The sequence below is a fragment of the Crocuta crocuta genome, unplaced genomic scaffold, assembly GCF_008692635.1.
Source record: "Crocuta crocuta isolate KB4526 unplaced genomic scaffold, BGI_CrCroc_1.0 scaffold163, whole genome shotgun sequence".
NCBI classification, from domain to species: Eukaryota; Metazoa; Chordata; class Mammalia; order Carnivora; family Hyaenidae; genus Crocuta; species Crocuta crocuta.
This window is the reverse complement of record NW_027529533.1, coordinates 1809524-1829509: the sequence shown is the minus strand read 5'-3', so window position 1 is coordinate 1829509 and position 19986 is coordinate 1809524. Positions and strand designations below refer to the sequence as shown.

The 19986-nt window shown below is 35.4% G+C and overlaps 1 protein-coding gene across 1 annotated transcript in view; it reads right to left on the bottom strand.

Moving 5' to 3' along the window:
• MAP4K5 (mitogen-activated protein kinase kinase kinase kinase 5) overlaps positions 1 to 19986 on the bottom strand; it is a 110592-nt gene that overhangs the window by 28898 nt on the left and 61708 nt on the right. The window contains exons 9-13 of the mRNA XM_077761261.1: positions 15196 to 15327; positions 13928 to 13990; positions 11816 to 11897; positions 10664 to 10780; positions 5508 to 5586 (exon numbers count right to left, since the gene is read on the bottom strand). Coding sequence (XP_077617387.1) covers positions 5508 to 5586; positions 10664 to 10780; positions 11816 to 11897; positions 13928 to 13990; positions 15196 to 15327 — 473 coding nt within the window. The remainder of the gene's footprint in view (positions 1 to 5507; positions 5587 to 10663; positions 10781 to 11815; positions 11898 to 13927; positions 13991 to 15195; positions 15328 to 19986) is intronic.

The following is a 19986-nucleotide window of genomic DNA, read 5'->3' as shown; positions in this document are numbered from 1 at the left end:
GGGAAGGGGGAAAGGAGAAGAAAGAAGACAAAATTTTTTCATTTTTTCTGCAAGAGTACCTTTTTTATATTTACCAAAATAAGGTAACAATTTGGTATCTTACTAACAAATCTACTTAGTAAATTCTTTGTGTATGAGATTTTAAAAAATTAAAATAGGTTACTAAGAAAACTAAAGGTGACTGAAGGACTGTCTCTGTTTAGGCTGCAGATTCTGTTCTAAGGATACAACTTTATGGCAGTCTGTTCTAAGGATACAACTTTATGGCAGGGATGAACCTCCCCAAACTACCTATAATTATCTAAAAAGAACAAACATTATTTAAATTAAATGTTACAATGGAATTCAGAAATTTAGTGTTATATTTTGCTTGATGTATATTCTATTTGGCCTATTCTTTTACATGAAATATTCTAAAACAGAGAAAAGGATAGCTTATTATCTACTCATAAAGTACAAAGAATTTTAAAATTGCAAAAATCTAATGTGACTAAAAGATCAAAAAGAAAAAAAATCATATTGCATCATAGAGATGTAAGATCCCCAAATACAATCTTGGCAAACAAAATATATTAAAACATCATTTTTTTTTAACTTTTACCTTTTTTTTTAAAGTGGAATCTTAATTTTTTCAAATGTTTTATTTTTGAGAGAGAGAGAGAGAGACAGCATGAGCAGGGAAGGGTCAGAGAGAGAGGGAGATACAGAATCCGAAATAGGCTCCAGGCTCTGAGCTGTCAGCGCAGAGCCCGACGTGAGGCTCGAACCCACGAACTGTGAGATCATGACCTGAGCCGAAGGTGTAGGCTTAACTGACTAAGCCACACAGGCGCCCCTAAAAAACAATTTTAAAAAAGGATCCAGTTGTCCTTATTCCTAAGACAAGATTTGTAAAGTAATATAAAGTACTTACATAATTCATTAAATAAAAACACTGTCATAAAAATTTTCAAAAAAAAGATTGAAGACATTTCATAAAACACAGTATCTACTTTAAAAAAAAAAACCTAAAATAAAAAGCTCTCTATTAACATAATTAAAAAACAGCTTAACTCAAAACCACTACTCTAAATCACTACTTCAACTCATCTGAGACAGAGATGAGCTAAAGTTTTTTTGTCACAACCAGAAATACTGGCAAGTAGGTCTAGAGATAAATCACAAGAGTGTAAGTATGGAAAAGAAAGAGAAAATACCACTTAATAAGAATTATATAGCAAACAAATGTCAAGACTTAAGAAAAGAAATTCCTAGAGAGAATGAGTTTCATAAATATTGAAGATGTTTTAACATATAAGACAAGTACTATTCTAAAACTACTGCAGCCACAACTATGGCACAGAACACTCTATCATTGTTTTATGTGGTAGATGGGACCTGAAGTTGTTTTGTTTTAGAGAAAATACCGGCAGCACCTTTGGGTGCATCTTTGGCCTATGAAAATACAAGGATGGGGAGATCTTCTATTACACATACTCATTTATCTCTGTAAGATGATGTAGGCTCTAGCCATAATGAGGTGACAGGAACTGTGTTTCTCCTTCTGCTTTAAACAACTGCATACATGTAACACCAGTGTGTGTGTGTACAAACTATGTGAAACAACGAATTCTAAGGCGGTAGGTAACAAATACACAGCGTTGTAGTCCTTGAGAAAAGGGAAATACATGGTGGTAAGATCCACATTCACTCTGGCTTTTTGTCTGGAGGCACTTTTCAAACTAGGGCATAACAAAGTGGAATCCAAAGAGAAAGCAACAGCCTCACTGGGTGTAGGAGACAAAGACTGAAGATTGAGGCTACTTAGGTAGTGGGAATTTGAAGGGCAGAGTGCCAGAAATAAGAAAGCTGCGTAAAGGTGGAGCTCCCGAAATATGCCAAGAGATCTCTTTAAGTTTTTGGTTGAATACTAAATTGGCCAAGAGCAAACACGAGTATGTCACAAATAGCTAGCAGAGGAGTGCTCAGCTAAATGCAGATTCTGGTGATCATACCGTACCAGGAAAGATAGCTGAATTTCTAACCAGAGGAAAGAGCCTGCTGAATACTCTGATAAAACCTGACACAAGCCTTGAAAGGATCAAGCTGACGTACCACTTACTTAACTCTTTAAACACCTTATGGAATAAAGAGGACAAAATTCAGACATTCAATGTTGCACCACAATGTTCAAGATACAATAAAAAAATGACCGTTGACAAGAAGCAGAACAGAAAGCATGACTACTTGGAAAACAGATACAGAGCTTCAAACAAAGGGGTTCCAAGTACAATATTCCAAGTTTGCAAGGAAACAGGCCTCTGGGTCAATTTTCACAGTATTAGACTTGATATTTACCGTTTCATACATAGCCCTTTTTCGTACTGTCACATTTCACTTGAACTTTACTCTTTTCAAAACCCTCTAACTCTTCTTGAGGCAACTGGGTGGCTCAGTTGGTTGAACATCTGACTCTTGATTTTGGCTCACGTCATGATCTCACTGTTTGTGAGACTGAGCCCCATACTGGGCTCTGCACTGACATTACAGGCTAGCAATTCTCTCTCCCTCTCTGCCACTCCCCCAGCTCACGCTTGCTGCGCTCCCTATCGAAATAAATAAGGCCTAAGAAGGGGCACCTGGGTGGCTCAGGCGGTTAAGCACCGACTTCGGCTCAGGTCATGATCCCATGGTTCGTGGGTTTGAGCCCCGCGTCAGGCTCTGTGCTGACAGCTCAGAGCCAGGAGCCTGCTTCGGATTCTGTGTCTCCCTCTCTCTCTGCTCCTCCCCCACTCATGCTCTGTCTCTCTCTAGCTCAAAAATAATAAACGTTAAAAAATTTTTTAAAAGAAGAAAAAAAATAAAGCCTAAGAAAAACCCTCTTACTCTTCTTTTCCTTTGTTTCTTTAGACGTTCCATAGTTCCTCTGATGTATGTTTTCCTTCATTGCAAGGAGTCAAGAAATCTGACTTTGCTGGACTACACATTTATACTTGGTGTTTTCAGACTATGCCAGGCTCATAATAATTACTATGTCTACTAAAAATACACAGTAAGAATGCTTATACTAGTCATAATAGCCCAAAACTGGAAACAAATCAAACACCCATCAACCAAAGAATGGATAAACTGTGTTATGATCATACAATGAAATATGACATTACTGTGAAAACAATGAACTACTGCCATACATGACATGAATGACTCCCACAGACATAATGTTGAGCAAAAGAAACGAAGCAAAAAGGGTGCATTTTGCATATCCTATTTATCTGAAGATCCAGATCAGGTAAAAATCAATCTATGGTGATAAAATCAAAACAGAGATCAGCCTGGGCAGTAGAAAGGCCAGGAGGAAACAAAGATAGAAGGGTATTGATTGTAATGGAGGATGCAGAAAGGGACCTTCAGAGATTCTGATGATGTTCTATATTTTGATCCCCAGATCAAAAATCAGTTTCATGAATGTATACATTAAAAATTTATCATGCAGTATACCTAAGCATTTTACCGTAAGTTACCAGCTCAAACTTTAAACATGAAACAAAAAACTAAGAATAGAGCTAACTAGGTGTATATAAAATCTATTAAACAAATAAAAACAAAGCTATAAAATACTCTTGATGGACAGAAAAGAAGACCTGAGAAAATTTACAGATAAATCACTAATAAAATGACCTTCAACTTTATCAAATTTTTTTTCTGGTACTGGAAGCACAGAGCTTACTCCATGAAGACATTAGTACTCTGGGCATTCATATAAGAACTAAGTCTTGAACTTGCGTCTGAAAAAGCCTATTTTCAGTTAAGAAGACAGACTATCCTAAAGGTGTTGACTCTCCCAAAGTTAACACATAAGCTTTTATGAGATCTCAGCAAAAACACTGAGAATTTTTTTTTAACTAGATAAGCTGATTCTTAAGTTTATGTGGGGAAAATACAATAGCTAAATATCATGACAAAGAACAGGAACAAGGTATTTATGTGGGAGATGTGGGGGGTATAGGAGGAGGATTAGTCTTAACGATTTTATAAAGACATTTATAATCAAATTATGTTATTGGCACATGACTAGACATAATAACACAACAACAGAATTTCTGTTGAATCCAAAAAAATATATGGGCATTTAGTACATCATAAAAGTGGTATGTCAAATCCATTAGTAAAAATATTAAGTTTTAATAATTAGCATTTAGACAAATGGGTGGTCATGTAAAATGAAACTGAACCCATACTTTATACATCTTACCAAATAAATTAATACTATATATCAAAGATTTAAATATTAAAAAAGTGAAACTATAAAAATACAAGAAAAGTAATGGAATTCCTTTAGAACCTTAAAATCAGGAAGGCCTTGCTAAATATGACACAAACCCCTAAAGCTATAGAAGAAAATACAGATACAGTAGATTATATTAATTGAATATTTATACAACTGCATAAAATAAAGAAGATGGCTTTATAATGAAAGAGCAACTTTGCTACTTTTCTGTATGGTATTTCAAGTCCAGAGAGTTCACTTGGGATTATATAAGAAGATAGCATAAGAAGTATCAGCAATCTGGGATTAACATAGAGATATGATCTCGGGTTACTGGTTTAACTAAGAAAAGACCTGATTGAATCAACTGATATGGGAAGGACATTCTAACTCTCCATTGACCTAGATTTCCAAAGCTATCTCCAGAAAGCTAGAAATATTTGGGTTCAAGAGAACTCAGACTTCACCAAAATGCCATCTACATTAATTCTAATTAGTCTAAATATTTAATAAATTATCTTCCTTTATTAAAGTTTATGTATCTTAATTTACTGTAAACTTCTTTAAATCTCTTTTGAAACCAAAGTATACATTTAAGTCATACTTATACCTAAAACTTCTTTGCAAATCTGTTTTTCTAAATTAATGTGGCTAAAATGACAAATATCACTGATACCAAATATCTGTCAATTAGTTTACTGAATAACAATCAGTTTCCCCCTTTAAGTAGACATTTTAGAAAAGATTATCTCTCCTCGTAACCTGACTAAAAAAACTGAAACCAACCCAAATGTCCAACAACAGGAATCTATTCAACGACAATATAAAAACTCAATGTAAAAGGATGGCTAGGCTAGTGTATGGGAAATGCTTCTGTGTTAAGTAAGAATTTATGCATCGCAGAAATTCAGCCACGTAAAAACATACATGGAAAAACATGAAGGCAATTTAGCAAAAAAATTATCTGTTGGTGCTGGGTAATGAGAATATGGGCAATGTTAATTTTCTATTTTTTTTCTCTTACAAATTTCCTACAATGAACATATAATACCTTTATAATTATTAAGTAAAAACCATTTAATTAAAGAATAAGAGAATTCCATTATAAGACAGAGAAACAACCTCTATTTTAGAGGTATTCTGATATGTTAAAGCACATAGCCTCAGTTAGTCTGAAATTTTATTATTCCAATAAGACCCACGAAAACACCCAGCTCAACCCTCCAAGACCACCAATGGAAAATGGATAACAAACACATACAATTTATTTCTGAAGCTGTCCGTTCAGCTCTGGCATTCCTGTTTGTAGATCTAATGGTATGACGAATGATTGCATGGGGCTGTGAATATAAGCATAATATAGAAACTTTAAAAAATTTCAATGATAAAAGGTCAAAGTTTTTAACTAAATGATCATTTACTGACAAACATGACTAGTAATAAATTATAGGATAAACATAAACAATACAATGAACACTAACACATTTTAGGTTATTCACTTATTCCATGTTTATATGATATGAAATATTGAAAAGATGCAAAGAAAGTCAGACAGAAATCTTATCTTCAAAGAGTTTATAGTCTAGGAAGTTAAGACACACAAATACTTTTAAGATTAGAAAATGGTCAATGCCATTCATTAAGATGATTACTACTAATGCCCAGATGAAAAAGAAATGACTTCCACCTGAAGGGGTATAGAAGTTCTTCATGACAGAGCTGTCATCTGCTCTGGGCTTCAAGGACAGTAGGCATTGGATGTGCAGCGGTGTGGGAAGCATTCTAGACAGCAGAGAGCATATGAACAACGTGATGCAAGAAGAAAAGGAAATTGTAGCATTTAGGGGGATTGGAGTTGGTTATTATTTGGCTTCAATGAAGATTAAGGGAAGAGATGACAAAGCTGGACAGACTGGGGGGTGAGCGAGATCATGAGAGGCTCCGAATGCCAGGAGACGGCTCTCAATTTTATTTTCTCGTCAAAGAAATGTTTTGGAGATTTTACAACAAGGGTGTCAGTCAGACTTAATTGGATAAGTGTGTGAGAGGATATGGAGGGGAGAAACACTGGATGCAGGGAGACTGAGCAAGAATACTGTAGTAAATCAAGCCAGAAGCTTGCTACTTTATACCCTTTGGTATAAGCTCTTGATCCTTTGAAACTATGCCTTCAGCTCAACTGCCACCTACCAAATCTCTAATGACTCACTCTCAATCACTGTGATGGACAGTAGCTCATGTTTTTTCCTCTACTTTAAGACCCACCATCATACAAAGGGACTTTAAAAGCCCATTGTTTGGGACTTAAGTTTTCTGACCTCATCTCTAAAGACTCTCTCAGACTTCAAGGCACTCTTGATTCATAAGATCACACCCTGGACCTTGCCATCAGCTCTGATACTTGAATTCATGCCCTCTTCCAAACTTCTCAGCCTTCAAGCTCACTCTCATTTACACCCATCATATTGCTTCAAGTTCACATTGGAATCCCAAGTCCACTGACCCATTACCTTCTTTCTCTCCATCAGCATTTCTCTTCTCTTCACTTTTCTTCCTAACCAGTTTGTATCTGGTGGTCCACAATTTCAAGCAATTTCTTGCCAATATCCTAAATTCCCGTTGCCCCCTGCCCCATTTTGGCATGCCAAAAATGACACCTTGAACGAACTGAACTAACAACCTTTGTGTTTACATTGGGGATACAAATCACCACTGGAGGAAAGTTACCCAGCAGACCACACAGAAAATTAATCTCATCTGAGGCTTCAACTTTGCCCCAAAAACACTTCAGTATAATCATTTAACCCAACCATTCTCCTCAATTACTATTTCACACCTTCTCTCCACACTCTTCAAACCTACCCAGTTTCTGTCACACTTTCAAGAGATGATCTTGCCATTACTTCGCAAAGAAAACTGGAATCACCAAATAGAAGATAACTTTGAACAATCTCAACTATCCTCTCTAATGCAAAAGAAGAACATTTCATTATCTAAGATCAAGTCTCCCATTATAATCTAGATCCCAGTCTCTCCTCCTTTCTCAGAGACTTTGCCTACTTATCCTGTTTCTCTTGAATCTTTCCTATCTCTATCTACTGGATCCTTTTCATAAGCATTTAATTCTGTTCAAACTTTCTTTCCCCACATAAACAATAACTAAATAAATCCCCACCAACTCATTTTTCTCCAGCTAGTGCTCAGCCTACTTTGTCCATTCACAACAAATTTCATTAATGTATTGTAATACTTCTCTTTCAAACCACTGTAATTTAGCTTCACCTCTATAATTTTAATATTATCCTTTTAAAAAAGTATTCAAGCACTACCACCTAAATCCAAAGACTTCTTTAACTTCTCTTCTAGGCAAAATTCTTGTTGAAAACTTCCCTCCTTCTTTTAATGGTCTTTATCAATCTTTTGCCATTCCTCTTAGCCTACTGGATTTCGGAGGATTTGGGGAGAAATCTTACGGTGCTGAGGCCCTCTTCTTTTCTCATTCTACATGCTTCCCTTGAGTGATCACATTTACTCCTTCAGGTATCAACTAGTTCTATACTCAGTGACTCCCAAATTTCCATCTATGGTCCAAACTTTTCTCCCCAAGCTACCACCACATATCTAATTTCTTAGGAGACTTCTCCATTTGGAAGTCTATACAACATCAAAATTACTACATATAAAACTTGAATTCATCTTTCTTCCCAAGTCTGATCTTACTCTAGTGTTCCTACCTTAATAAATGGGGTGGCACTTCTATATCCACCCAGCTGTTCAAATCAAAATCCAGAAGTAATCTCTTTTCACCTCCCACCCTCATGTCTTCATCCAATCCCCAACTCTCACAGTGAATTCTTTTACTGGTCTGCTTTTCTCCATTCTTGTTACATTCCTAGTCTAAAACAACACCCTCTCTATTCCGGATGACTTCAACAGCCCCTTAGCAGATTTTCAGAAATGGAACCACCATTCTGAGGTCATAGAGATCTTTTGAAAATGCCCATATAATTATATGTCATTCCCTTACCCTTTAATGGCTTCTACTGCCCTTAGATAAAGCCCAAAAATTTTAACATGGTTTGAGATGGCTAGTGTCTAGCTCTGTGACTTCATCTTCCACTATCCCGTTCCTTGTTTTCTGCTTGAACCAGACTAACTTTTCTTTAGTTCCTCGGGTATACAATCTTCTCTCTTATCACCAGGCTTACCAACATGCTATTATCCTCTCTGCTCAAAACAATTCTGCCTGCCCTCTTCCTCTAATTCCAATTTATCCTTCAGATTTTCAACTTACATACCACTTCCACAGTAGGTCCTTTCCTGCCCCTAAAGTATGCCTCCATAGCACACTATATGTTCCGTTCCATAACAGTTATCACACTTGTGGTATTTCTGAGGTCCTATGAGACCATACCATAAGTTCTTTCAAGGCAGGATTAGTGTCAGTCTCATATACCATCGTGTCCCCAACTACCTGGCACAAGGATTTCAAGAACTGAAAAGTACAGTGATATCACATTAAATAGAAACAGAGAACTCAGAAGGTAAAGTGGATCTGGTAAGCCCAGCAAAATATTGTGGGGAATAAAAAGGAGTCTGGTTATGTAAATAACTTTGTGAAAGACAAATTAGGGAATCAAGGAATACCAATTCCACATTTAAGCTACAACAATTTTAATAATTTTAAAACTATTTTGCATTTTAAGAACTGAAAAATACGCTAATATCATTAAACAGAAATAGAGAACTCAGAATGTAGAATGAATCTGGGAAGCCCAGCAAAATAATGTGGGGAATAAAAAAAGAATCTGGTCAGTTACATAACCAGTGAAAGACAAATTGGGGAATCAAGTAATATCGATTTTACATTGAAGCTACAATAATTTTAATAATTTTTAACTTTGAAGGGATTAAAATCTCATTATTACAAGTCTGCAAATGATGATTTTAAGTAAAAACAATTTATGAATAGTGAGTTTATTCAATATTTTCAGTTAAAGTTCATTTAACACTCAACAAAATATTCATTAGATACCTACTACAAGACAAGACTATGCTAACATGAGGTGATGATCAGTTTTTAAAGATTAGTTTTCAAAGATTATTTAATGACTATTTCTATTAAATACATACATAGAAATGGTGGCATATTAACAAAACAATAGGCTTTGGATTCAGTTTTCCTTGGATCCAAGTGCTGGTTCCACTACCTACTAGCCATATGATCTTGGGCAAATTACTTCTATTCTTTCTCCATTATTTCCTCATTTATAAAATGCAGACAGTAACAGAATCTGTTGTAAACTGCTTTGAGTAGATGAGTTAACATAAAAATTATCTAGCCTAAGAATTTGGTACACAATGACTCCCCAATGAGTATTAGTAGTTATGATACTTAAACAGTAATTCAAAACTTAAGAACGTCAAGTAAAACATTTCCTTCAACAAATAACACAAAAAGTTGGTCCTATAGTCTTGCCAGAAGCGAAGATAGAGATATAAAAGGAAATAAAGGCATGAAGAGAAATGAGGACACAAACACATAAAAAAGAAATCCTAAAAGGAGAGGAGGAGACACTAGTGGAAAAGTTCAGCTGTGTTTTATACAAACATAGTAGGTACCTGCCAATGGGCAGGAAGTCCCTCATTCCTGATTTACAAGTTTTGATGTTTAATATAATATATTCAAAAAGATTTTACAATATTTTCAGAGAAGAAAAATATAGGAAGAGCTTTACATGTAATGATATATAATAGTCTTGAATAATTATTGGAAAGGATAAAATTTCTATGGGAATCTCAACTTTTTAAAAATTATTTACATTCTGTTAATAATCTGTATAATAGAGAAACTAAAAAATGGCCAATTAGATTTCAAGTGAGTCTGTTCTGTGACAAATAATATGTGCATGTGCTTTGGCTAAACTTTTGTTCTCTTGGTCCAAAGCAATGTTCCTAACACCTTTTATTTCCTTAGAAATAGATGTCCTTTCTCTTTAGAGAAAGATCAAGCTCCTACCACAGAATCTGAGGTCTAGGGAGAAGGGAAAGCACTCCCAGGTTTCTGGGAGGGGAAAATGATCTAATTGTATTCTTAGCTACCTCTCAACTTTGGGCAAACCAACTATGAAAACAAAATGATAGGAATTGTTTTAAATAGATTAGTAATCCTAGTTCTTTTCAGAATAAATGTCAACCAGTTATGTATGTTATACCACAATCTTTTTTTTAAGTATTACCTGGTAATCATATGCAGGATAAGTTTAGTTTACATTGCATTAATTTACATTAATTTACATTAATTAGTCTTTGTAGCTAAATCTGTTGTAACTAACTTAAAAAAGAGTAAATTAGAAAGCAAACTCTAAGACCATATTAAACACTTATTTTCAAATATCAGACTGCAAATCCCTTTACCTCAAAGTCATCATCATCTCCTTCAGTGTAATGTGCATGGTTGTCTGGATTATTCACTTTGTCCAGCAGTTCAACTGCGAGGGCCCTAGAAAGACCTGGCTGCCCTACAAACGTATGCTAAGTCAAAACAAAACAAAACAAAACTTCATGAGTATGCTTTTACATCAATGGTTTGAGGAAACATTATTTGTACTTTTTCATTCAGTAACTATCAAAGAGAAGCATATAGAAGCCTACTAATACAGAGAATGTATTAGTAAAAATATTAATCATAGAAACCATAATTATATATTATAAAACTAGACCACCCTTGTGAAGTTTATGACATGAATCATTTTTCTTTTTTTTAATTTTAAGTAGGTTCCATGCCCAACATAGGGCCTGAACTTATGACCCTGAGATTGAGTCACATGCTCTAACTCTCTGAGCCAGCCAGGCACCCCAACATGAATCATTTTTCTAAGTTATCTATATTAGGTTATAAAATTACAACCCTGGCTGTAACAACTGATATTCATTACTCATGTCACTATAGTAATATATATGCAAATGAATACCATGGTACAGTCCATATCATAATAAGAAAAAAGCATGGGTATTCCATATTTGCATACAATTAATTCAGTAACATTATGTAAATATAAAGACATACAATTAAATTTTGACATTTAAATAAAGTTTCCTTAGATTGTTGTAATCATGCACTTTTTCTAAAAATATTTTACAAATACATATACAGAGCATTCTATAAATTCACATAAAAAACCAAAAAAGGCAATTAATTTTAGATGATAGCAACATTTTTAAGGGTTTTCTCTAAGGCAGGGGTTGGCAAACTAAAGCCCATAGGGAAAACCTGGGGCACTGCCTCTTTTTATAAATAAAACTTTGAGTATTAAAGCCACGCCTATTCAAGTGTACTGCCTACGGTAGCTTTTGTGCTTCAAAGGCAAAACTGAGTAGTTGCAACAGAGACTGTATGACCCCAAAGCCCAAGACATTTACTATGTGGCTCTTCCCAGAAAGTTTGCTGACCCCTGCAGTAAGAGATCAGTAAATTTTTATATTAAAAATCTTAAATACTTTTGTTCAAGTGATATGCCTACTTACTGCATGACTACAGAAAACTCCCCTATAATTTCAATGACTTACAGTCAGAAGTCTTTCAGCAGTTGGTCTTTTTTTGGGGTTTTTGGTTAGTGCTATTTTGACAAAATTATGGAATGTTGATGACCTTCAAATAAAAAGAGACATGTACAAAAATATTTCACTAATATTAGTCTTTTGGTGTTACTAAATAAAACTACCTTATAAGCAGTTAGAAAGTTTGAAACACTGATTTTTCTCTTAGGCCTCTTAAGTCTACATAAGCCAAAAAACAAAACCTAAAGCACAGTATACTCCTTGAAAACAGGTGTCAGTTTCATCTATTAAGTGAAATGAAATTAGTTAAAAAAGTAGTAATACAACCTCTAAAAAACACTAGAAATGAGTACTACAGTATTTATAATCTTGTATTTATTCTAGGTGCCACTTAGGAATCAAAATGGCTTTTTCTCACTGCTTAATTTATCTAATATATAAATGTTTTCCTATACTAGAAGAATGGCATGGAGGTAGAGTCAGTAATGTAAAAGATTATTTAAATCATTACAAGGTCATTGAATTTCTTAGGAACAGGGCATCCACAGCAGCTCTCTTGTGGAGAAATCAAATCACTGCATTACATTTGGTGGCTTGTGGCAGAGACAACACAGAGTCAGAGTACCTTAGATTGGCAAATGTACTACAATGGCAATGACTGCTCTAGAATCTGAGAGTGAATTTAGCCATAACAGCTGGTAGTCATTCATTACTGGATGAATATCCAGTTGTTTCTGCCATAAAGCCCTCCAGTTCCAACTGCTTAGAAACTCAGGGTAACAAGAATTAGGAACAAACCCAAAGCAACACAAAAGAACGTAGCCACAGCAGGATATAAAGTCCTTTATCACCAGTGTGATTTTCCTTTCACTTCTGGCATCATCTCCAGAATATTCTGGTTCCTAAGTAATACTTTGCACAGACAGGACAATAAAACATCAAACAGTAGTTTAGAACCTGTTTTGGAGATAGATCTCTCAGAATATGAAACAAGATATGGACTATCTCCCTAGAAGAATATACATACATAATTTGGGGAACTCATGTACCTCCCACACCAGAAGATCTAGATGAAGATTGGAAACTTTTACTTGCATGGTTTCTTTTATTAAATGTATGGGAATACATTACTAGAAAAATAATTTTCAATTTCTATCATCCAACTGAAGATATCCTATTGGACTTTAAGAAGAGGCAAACTGACTTACTTAGAGAAAGAACAGATTAGGATGAAAATAAGTGATAACATTTTGAATATTAGGTAAGGAAGGTAAAAAAAATCAACAGCGATTAAGTGTCATGGTATCTGGGAAACGTTTTCATATCACCTTCCATAAAAGTCAACATATAATTAAGTAATGGAACACAAGGCAAAAATATAGATCTCCAAAATTTTAATATATCCATTTCCAATTCTTTCCTTGCCATACTTCTTAACCAAGCTTCCAAAACACTAAGAAAATGATCAGAGATTTACCAGGGCAGTAGATTATAAAAATCTTTTGGACTGACATGGGCTTGTTCCTATTCCTTGTTACTCTAAGTTCCTAAGCAACTGCAACTGTCAAGAATATAACTCAGATCCTTGACACAGCTCTGCAAGTAAATCAGATATGTAACTGCAAGTAAACTACTTAAGGGATCTGGACTTCAGTTTCACCATTTTTTAAAAAATATAATTTATTGTCAAATTGGCTAACATACAGTGTGTACAGTGTACTCTTGGTTTTAGGGGTAGATTCCTGTGGTTCATCACTTACATACGACACCCAGTGCTCATCCCAACAACTACCCTCCTTAATGCCCATCACCCATTTTTCCCTCTCTTCCCTCCCTTCAACCCTCAGTTTGTTCTCTGTATTTAAGAGTCTCCTATGGTTTGCCTCCCTCCCTCTGTTTGTAACTATTTTTTCCCCTTCCCTTTCTCCATGGTCTTCTGTTAAGTTTTTCAAGTTCCACGTATGAATGAAAACATATGATATCTGTTTTTCTCTGACTTATTTCACTTAGCATAATACTTTCCAGTTCCATCCACATTGCTGCAATTTAGTTTCATCATTTATAAGAGAACTGAACCTATCTCCTGTAAAGTTCTAGAAATCTATATATTCATTAACTTACCATTTTGTTTTGTCCTTTAGTTTTGGAGGCTGAAAATTACTTTTTGACATTAAGAAGAGGGCCCTGGAATAAAAATTTCAGTTAAAGGGCAATACTGGACTACTCTGATTACTTCTTCTAATAATCAGAATGAATATTCTGTAATCCACTTATAAATTACTACATATACAGGCACTGATGAATACTGGTATGGAACATAGAAATTAATTTAAAATTTTATTTATTTTTAAAGTTTTCTGATAATGTAGTTTTATGTACACACGTATGTGTGTATGTATGTAATCTCTACACCCAACACGGGACTCAAATGCACAGCCCTGAGATTAAGAGTCCCATGCTCTACAAACTAAGCCAGCCAGGAGCCCCTGGAAATTAAATTTTTTATAGTTTAGATAGCCTATAGATACTTAATATTCAAACAAGCTCTTATTCATAAGGCAAAGCTACCAAATATCAGAAGAATTTTATCACTATACTGTTAGCATATATAACTAGCATTATATCTTAGGCACAAGTATATATAGTAATTAAATACATTCTATAACACAAAGATGTATGTTACTTACTCTAACATTAGCATACAACCTGTAGTTGTATGCCTATAGAGTCTCTAAATGAATTCCTTATGTATATATACATATGTACTAATACATACTAATCCACTGTCTATCATGTTAGAACTTTCTGCACTCTGTTGATTTTTTTCAACTTTATACTGCTTATTTTAAAAGCTTAAATTTTAGCCTAATTCATCTTTACTTCAAACTATAAAAACCCTTTCAAAGGCCTTCAAATATTTTTTGAGAGATAATATACCTGAAAATGTAAATAATAATTACACTAAGCATAGCTATCTCTTCATTATCCCTAGACAAAATAAACAAAATCAGAAAGAGAAAAAAAAAAATCTCACCTACATCCTATCATTTGCTTATAATTCCACTTAGAACAGAAAAAGAAACAATTGATGGAAGAATGTAAAGACTTAAAAAAAAAACTTTATAAATGATAACTACTGTATCTAGTATGATTATTAAGGGAGATTTGCTTTATGGAATAGCTTCAAATACAGACGATTCACTCCATGCTGTTTTAGGGAAACAATAAGAGAGAGCAGGTATTGGATGCAATTGATTAACCCTAAGTCCCTTACAATACCTTTACTATTTCAACATACTTGAAAATGAGCTGGGAATACCAAGTTATCAATATTTCATTCTTCCCAAAGACTTTATTAATAATCACATAATTGTAAATAGTGAGAACACCTCATTGGATGGAGATCAAACATAGGTGGCTGAAGTTCTCCAAGTTCAATTGCTGTTATCCCTACTGCCCAGATATCACAGAGTTGGTTGTAGCCGCCATTCTTTTCTACTGCTGCAACTTCTGGGGCCATCCTAGAAGGAATCAGTGAATATATTTTTATTTTTTAAAGTGATATGAAACCTGCTCTCTTCTGTTACATTCATTAAACTTCTAGAGGGAAAGAGGCTGAAAGACATTTATTACGAAAGACTTAATAAAGACCACATATATAAAGATATACTCTTTTAAAATTCATTATTTAAAAATCTTCCATCTTCTCTGAAGACTGGTGCTCTGAGGAAAACTTATTGTCTTACTTTAGTTTCTGTTTTGTGAATGTTGTCATATAATATGGGGAAAAAAGGAATACCTAAATCCTCATGAAGGTCAGAAATGTTCCCAAAGAAGGGGAGATGTGAGAATGAATCAGCAGGGAGGTGAGGTGGGAAAGGGGCCTCAACATTTTAATCAGAGGAAACAAGTGCAAACATAGGGAGACAGGACAACAGCCTGGAGCACCTGGACAGGTGAAGGGACAAGGGGACGACACTACTCAGTGTAGGATCTCGGTACGGAGCCACGAACTGCTTGTTAGGAGTCTGTGATAAGTACAGGAATTGAGAATATTAACTCTTGTCCAAATACATGATCACTTTTTAGTAATTCATTTCTAATTTATTTTATTAAAGTATCCATCTGGGATGAACAGGAAATTTTAGAAAATTGGTCATTCACCACAGAGAGTTTGAGAGGATTTAAAAAGTATTTGCAAAATGAACCTCATAAGTAAGAGCTAGATAATGAAAAATGCAGTTTAGACTTTATTGTGAAAATAAAAGATTTAATTTTGGAGATAAACTTATCTGAAACTCATGGCAAAAAGAAGGATAGTATGAGAGAAGGTAAAACCGGAGTCAGGTGAATGAGTTGGAAGACTATTTCAAAAATACAAGGGAAAAATGATAAAGGACTTTTCAAAGGCAGTGGCAGAGGGGACTGAATGAAAGGGGTTGACTGAAGAGACTGATTTGAGTATAAAATGCTTGTGGATATGGAAGTAGAGCTATTATCAAACAACTGTGAACGTACTTAAGATTAAAGGTCAACTCAGTGGCTGAGTTGGAGTTACCTGTTTGGGATTGTTGTATATAATGATGGCATCTGATGTTATAAAGTGTAGACATTACCAAGGAGAAATATTCTTTTTTTAATGTTTACTATTTTAAAATTAATTTATATTTATACTAAATATCCACACAGAAGCTGTTTTTATATGTTTATGGATTACAAAGTTATAGAACACAATGTCTCTCAACCTAAAGGTGGTTAGGAATATAAAGTATGTATACTAACAATTCCAATACGTAGATGTACCTGCTAACACAAATACTAAATACATAAAAATGGATATAGGAGTAAAGAGAAGAAAATGATCACTACTATGGAACAAAATGACTAAAGGCAAGTCTCACAGAGGAAAGTTGAGCTGAAACCCAGAGAGAGCAAATACATTTCATCTCTTCTGCCCACTAGAATCCATCAGTGGTGGACAACTGGAGCACCAAGTTGACCGGGAGTGTTGCACTTCCTGGCTCAGTGGAAGGCAGAGATGTGATCAGTCTACCACGGCTGAAGAAAGGCAGAGCGTGTGACACATTTAAGACAGGGCAGGATCCGAGGGAGAGTAGTAGATGGCAGAGAAGTAAGGAACGAGATTTCCCTTGTCCCTCAAACACAGGTGTACTGAGGTCAGAACACTTGGAATACCCAGAAAATCAATCTTGGGAGTGACAGAAAGATCTCCACAGATGGAGGGAGACAACTAACTGGGCAGGACAGAGGTGCATGCATGTGAACTGAGGTTGATAAAACAGCGTAGGCACAGAGGGGAGGGGAGGGAACCACTTCTGTGGAGAGACAAGAGGGAGGGAAAAACAGAGAGGCTGTGGAATTGTAGTACACCGGAACAGGATCCCAGGGGAGGGGAGGTGCAGGGTCTTTTAAGACATTGGGTTTTGAATCCCAGCTGAGCGCCTAAGAGGCCCGGGAGACTGTGGAGCTGGATATGCCGATTCCCACATTATTCTGTGAGGGCTTCTTGAACAACATAGCTTTAGACACTCGGATGGAGGAGGGAGAGATTGGGGTGTGCCATTTTTCTATCATCAACAGGGTGGGGCTTCAGGTAACAGCACAGTGGCCTCCACCCACTGGAGGTGGGACTAATTACACCAAACCCTACCCCTCTGTGCCTACAACTGTTTTTGTACTGGAAGGGAACTGACCCTGAAGGAACCAGACCTCCTGACCAGCACTGTCACCAGTCCTAGGCACCAACAGACAAATGTCCTGCATTTTTGTGTTAGTCTGTTTCTCTTTTTTTCTTCTCTTCTCTTTTCTCTTCTTTTTGTTTCTACTCTCTTCTTTTTTTCCCTTTGGAATCAGGCTCATAATTTCTGATTTCATTTTTAGTTAATTTTTATTACATATATATTTTTTTCTTTCCTTTTTACTCTATTTTCTTTTATATATTCTATGTCTTCTTCTTCTTTACTTTTCTTTCTCTCTCTCTGGATTAAGCCTTATAGTTTCTTTGATTCAATGCTTGGCCATTTTTTTTTTTTTTTTTTTTTCTTCTTTTTTTTTTTTTTTTTTTTTTGCTCCTTTCATTTTTCTCTTTGTACGGGATCGGGTTCCCTGCCCTTTCCTTTTTTACAGAGTTATTTCAACAAACAAATCAAAGCACACTTGGTGAAAAGTCCAAACAATCCATCACTATGAGTAAGTAGGAGCTTTGTAGAGGACTGACCAGTGGGACAGAGTAGCCAAATATGCAACAATACAGTGCATGCAACATACTCCAAAAACACTTTCTGAAGTGCCAGGCCCTGCACAGTGTATGACCCCTTTTTAATATGGTAGTACTCACAGGTGCAGGACACATAACAAGCTATTAAAACATCTAAAGACAGAAAACTAGCCAAAATGACAAAAAGGAAGAATTCTCCTTAAAAAAAAAAAACCCAGGAAGAAAGGACAGCCAGAGAATTGCTCAAAACAGATATAAACAATATATCTGAACAAGAATTTAGAATAACAGTCATAACAGTAATAGCTGGGCTTGAAAAAAAAAGCACAGAAGACAGGAGAGATCTATTGTTGCAGAGATCAAAGACCTAAGAAATAGTCATGATGAATTAAGAAATGCTATAAATGATATGCAAAATAAACTAGATGCTGTGACAGTGACAACGGAATAAGCAGAGGAGAGAATAGGTGAAACAGAAGATAAAATTATGGAAGATGATGAAGCTGAAAAAAAAGAGGGAAAGGAAATTACTAGACCACAGGGGAGAATTAGAGAGCTAAGTTGATTCAATAAAATGGAATAGTATCTGTAACAAAGGAGTTCCAGAAGAAGAGAGAAAAGGGCAGAAGGTTTATTTGAACGAATTATAGTTGAGAATTTCCCTAATCTGAGGAAGAAAACAGGGCATCCAAGTTCAAGAGGCACAGAGAATTCTCTTCAGAATCACTAAAAACTTGTCAACACCACGACACATCATAGTGAAACTGGCAAAATACAAGGTAAGGAGAGAATTCTTAAAGCAGCTAGGGACAAATGGGCCTTAACCTATAAGGGTAACACATAAGGGTAGTAGCAGACCTGTCCACTGAAACTTGTCAGGTCAGAAGAGAGTTGCAGGAAATATTCAATGTGCTAAATAGGAAAAATATGCAGTCAAGAATTCTTTATCCAGCAAGGCGGTCATTCAGAATAGAAGAAGAGATAAAGGCTTTCCCAAGACAGGGCAGGACTTAAGATAAACAAAGAAGACAAACATACTAGGGAGGTAATAATACCTGGTATAGTCAGGTACAAAAACAAATTTTGACTAGAGAATACTGTTCACAGGGGAGTATAGTCACAGAAAGAGACTGAGGAAGGAAACAGGCATGTGATGAAGGAAATTCTACAGGTATTCTAACTTAGTCATGTTTTCTTATAAACTTTTATTTAAGTGATATTTATTGTGGTTTTGTTCCCTGTTGTTAAAATTGTTATGTGTTCACAAAGACAATTTGGAATATATGGAAGAAAACATGTTAAACATTATCCCACCCAAAGAAAGTCAATTTTTCACATATTTACATCCATAAGTTTTATTTACACACACATTATCTTCTGTAACATATTATATTATACTACTTTTATTGTTTCTTTTTTCAAAGTTTGAGAGAGAGACAGAGACAAGAGAGAGAGTACATGCATGCATAAGCAAAGAAGACGCAGAGAGGGAGGAGAGAGAGAGTCCCAAGCAGGCCCCATGACATGGGGCTAGATTTCACAAACTGCCAGATCATTACCTGAGCTGAAATCAAGAGTCAGACCCAGGTGCTCCTAATCTTACTTTTTTTTGAATAATAGTATATAATGAGCCTATCCATTGACCATTCATCTTTTACAATAGGATTTAAAAAAAAAATTGTTTTTGTTTATTGTAAGAGAGAGTGTGTGTGAGTGGGGTAGGAGCAGAAGGAGACAGAGAGAGAGAATCCCAAGCAGGCTCTGCACTGTCAGTGCCGAGCCTGATGCAGTGCTTGAATTGAGGAACCATGAGATCATGACCTGAGCTGAGATCAAGAGTCAGATGCTTAACTAACTGAGCCACTCAGTGCCCCTACAACAGGATTTTTAATACCAATAATTTATTCCACTGATTTGCATAAACATACATAATTTCCTTAAC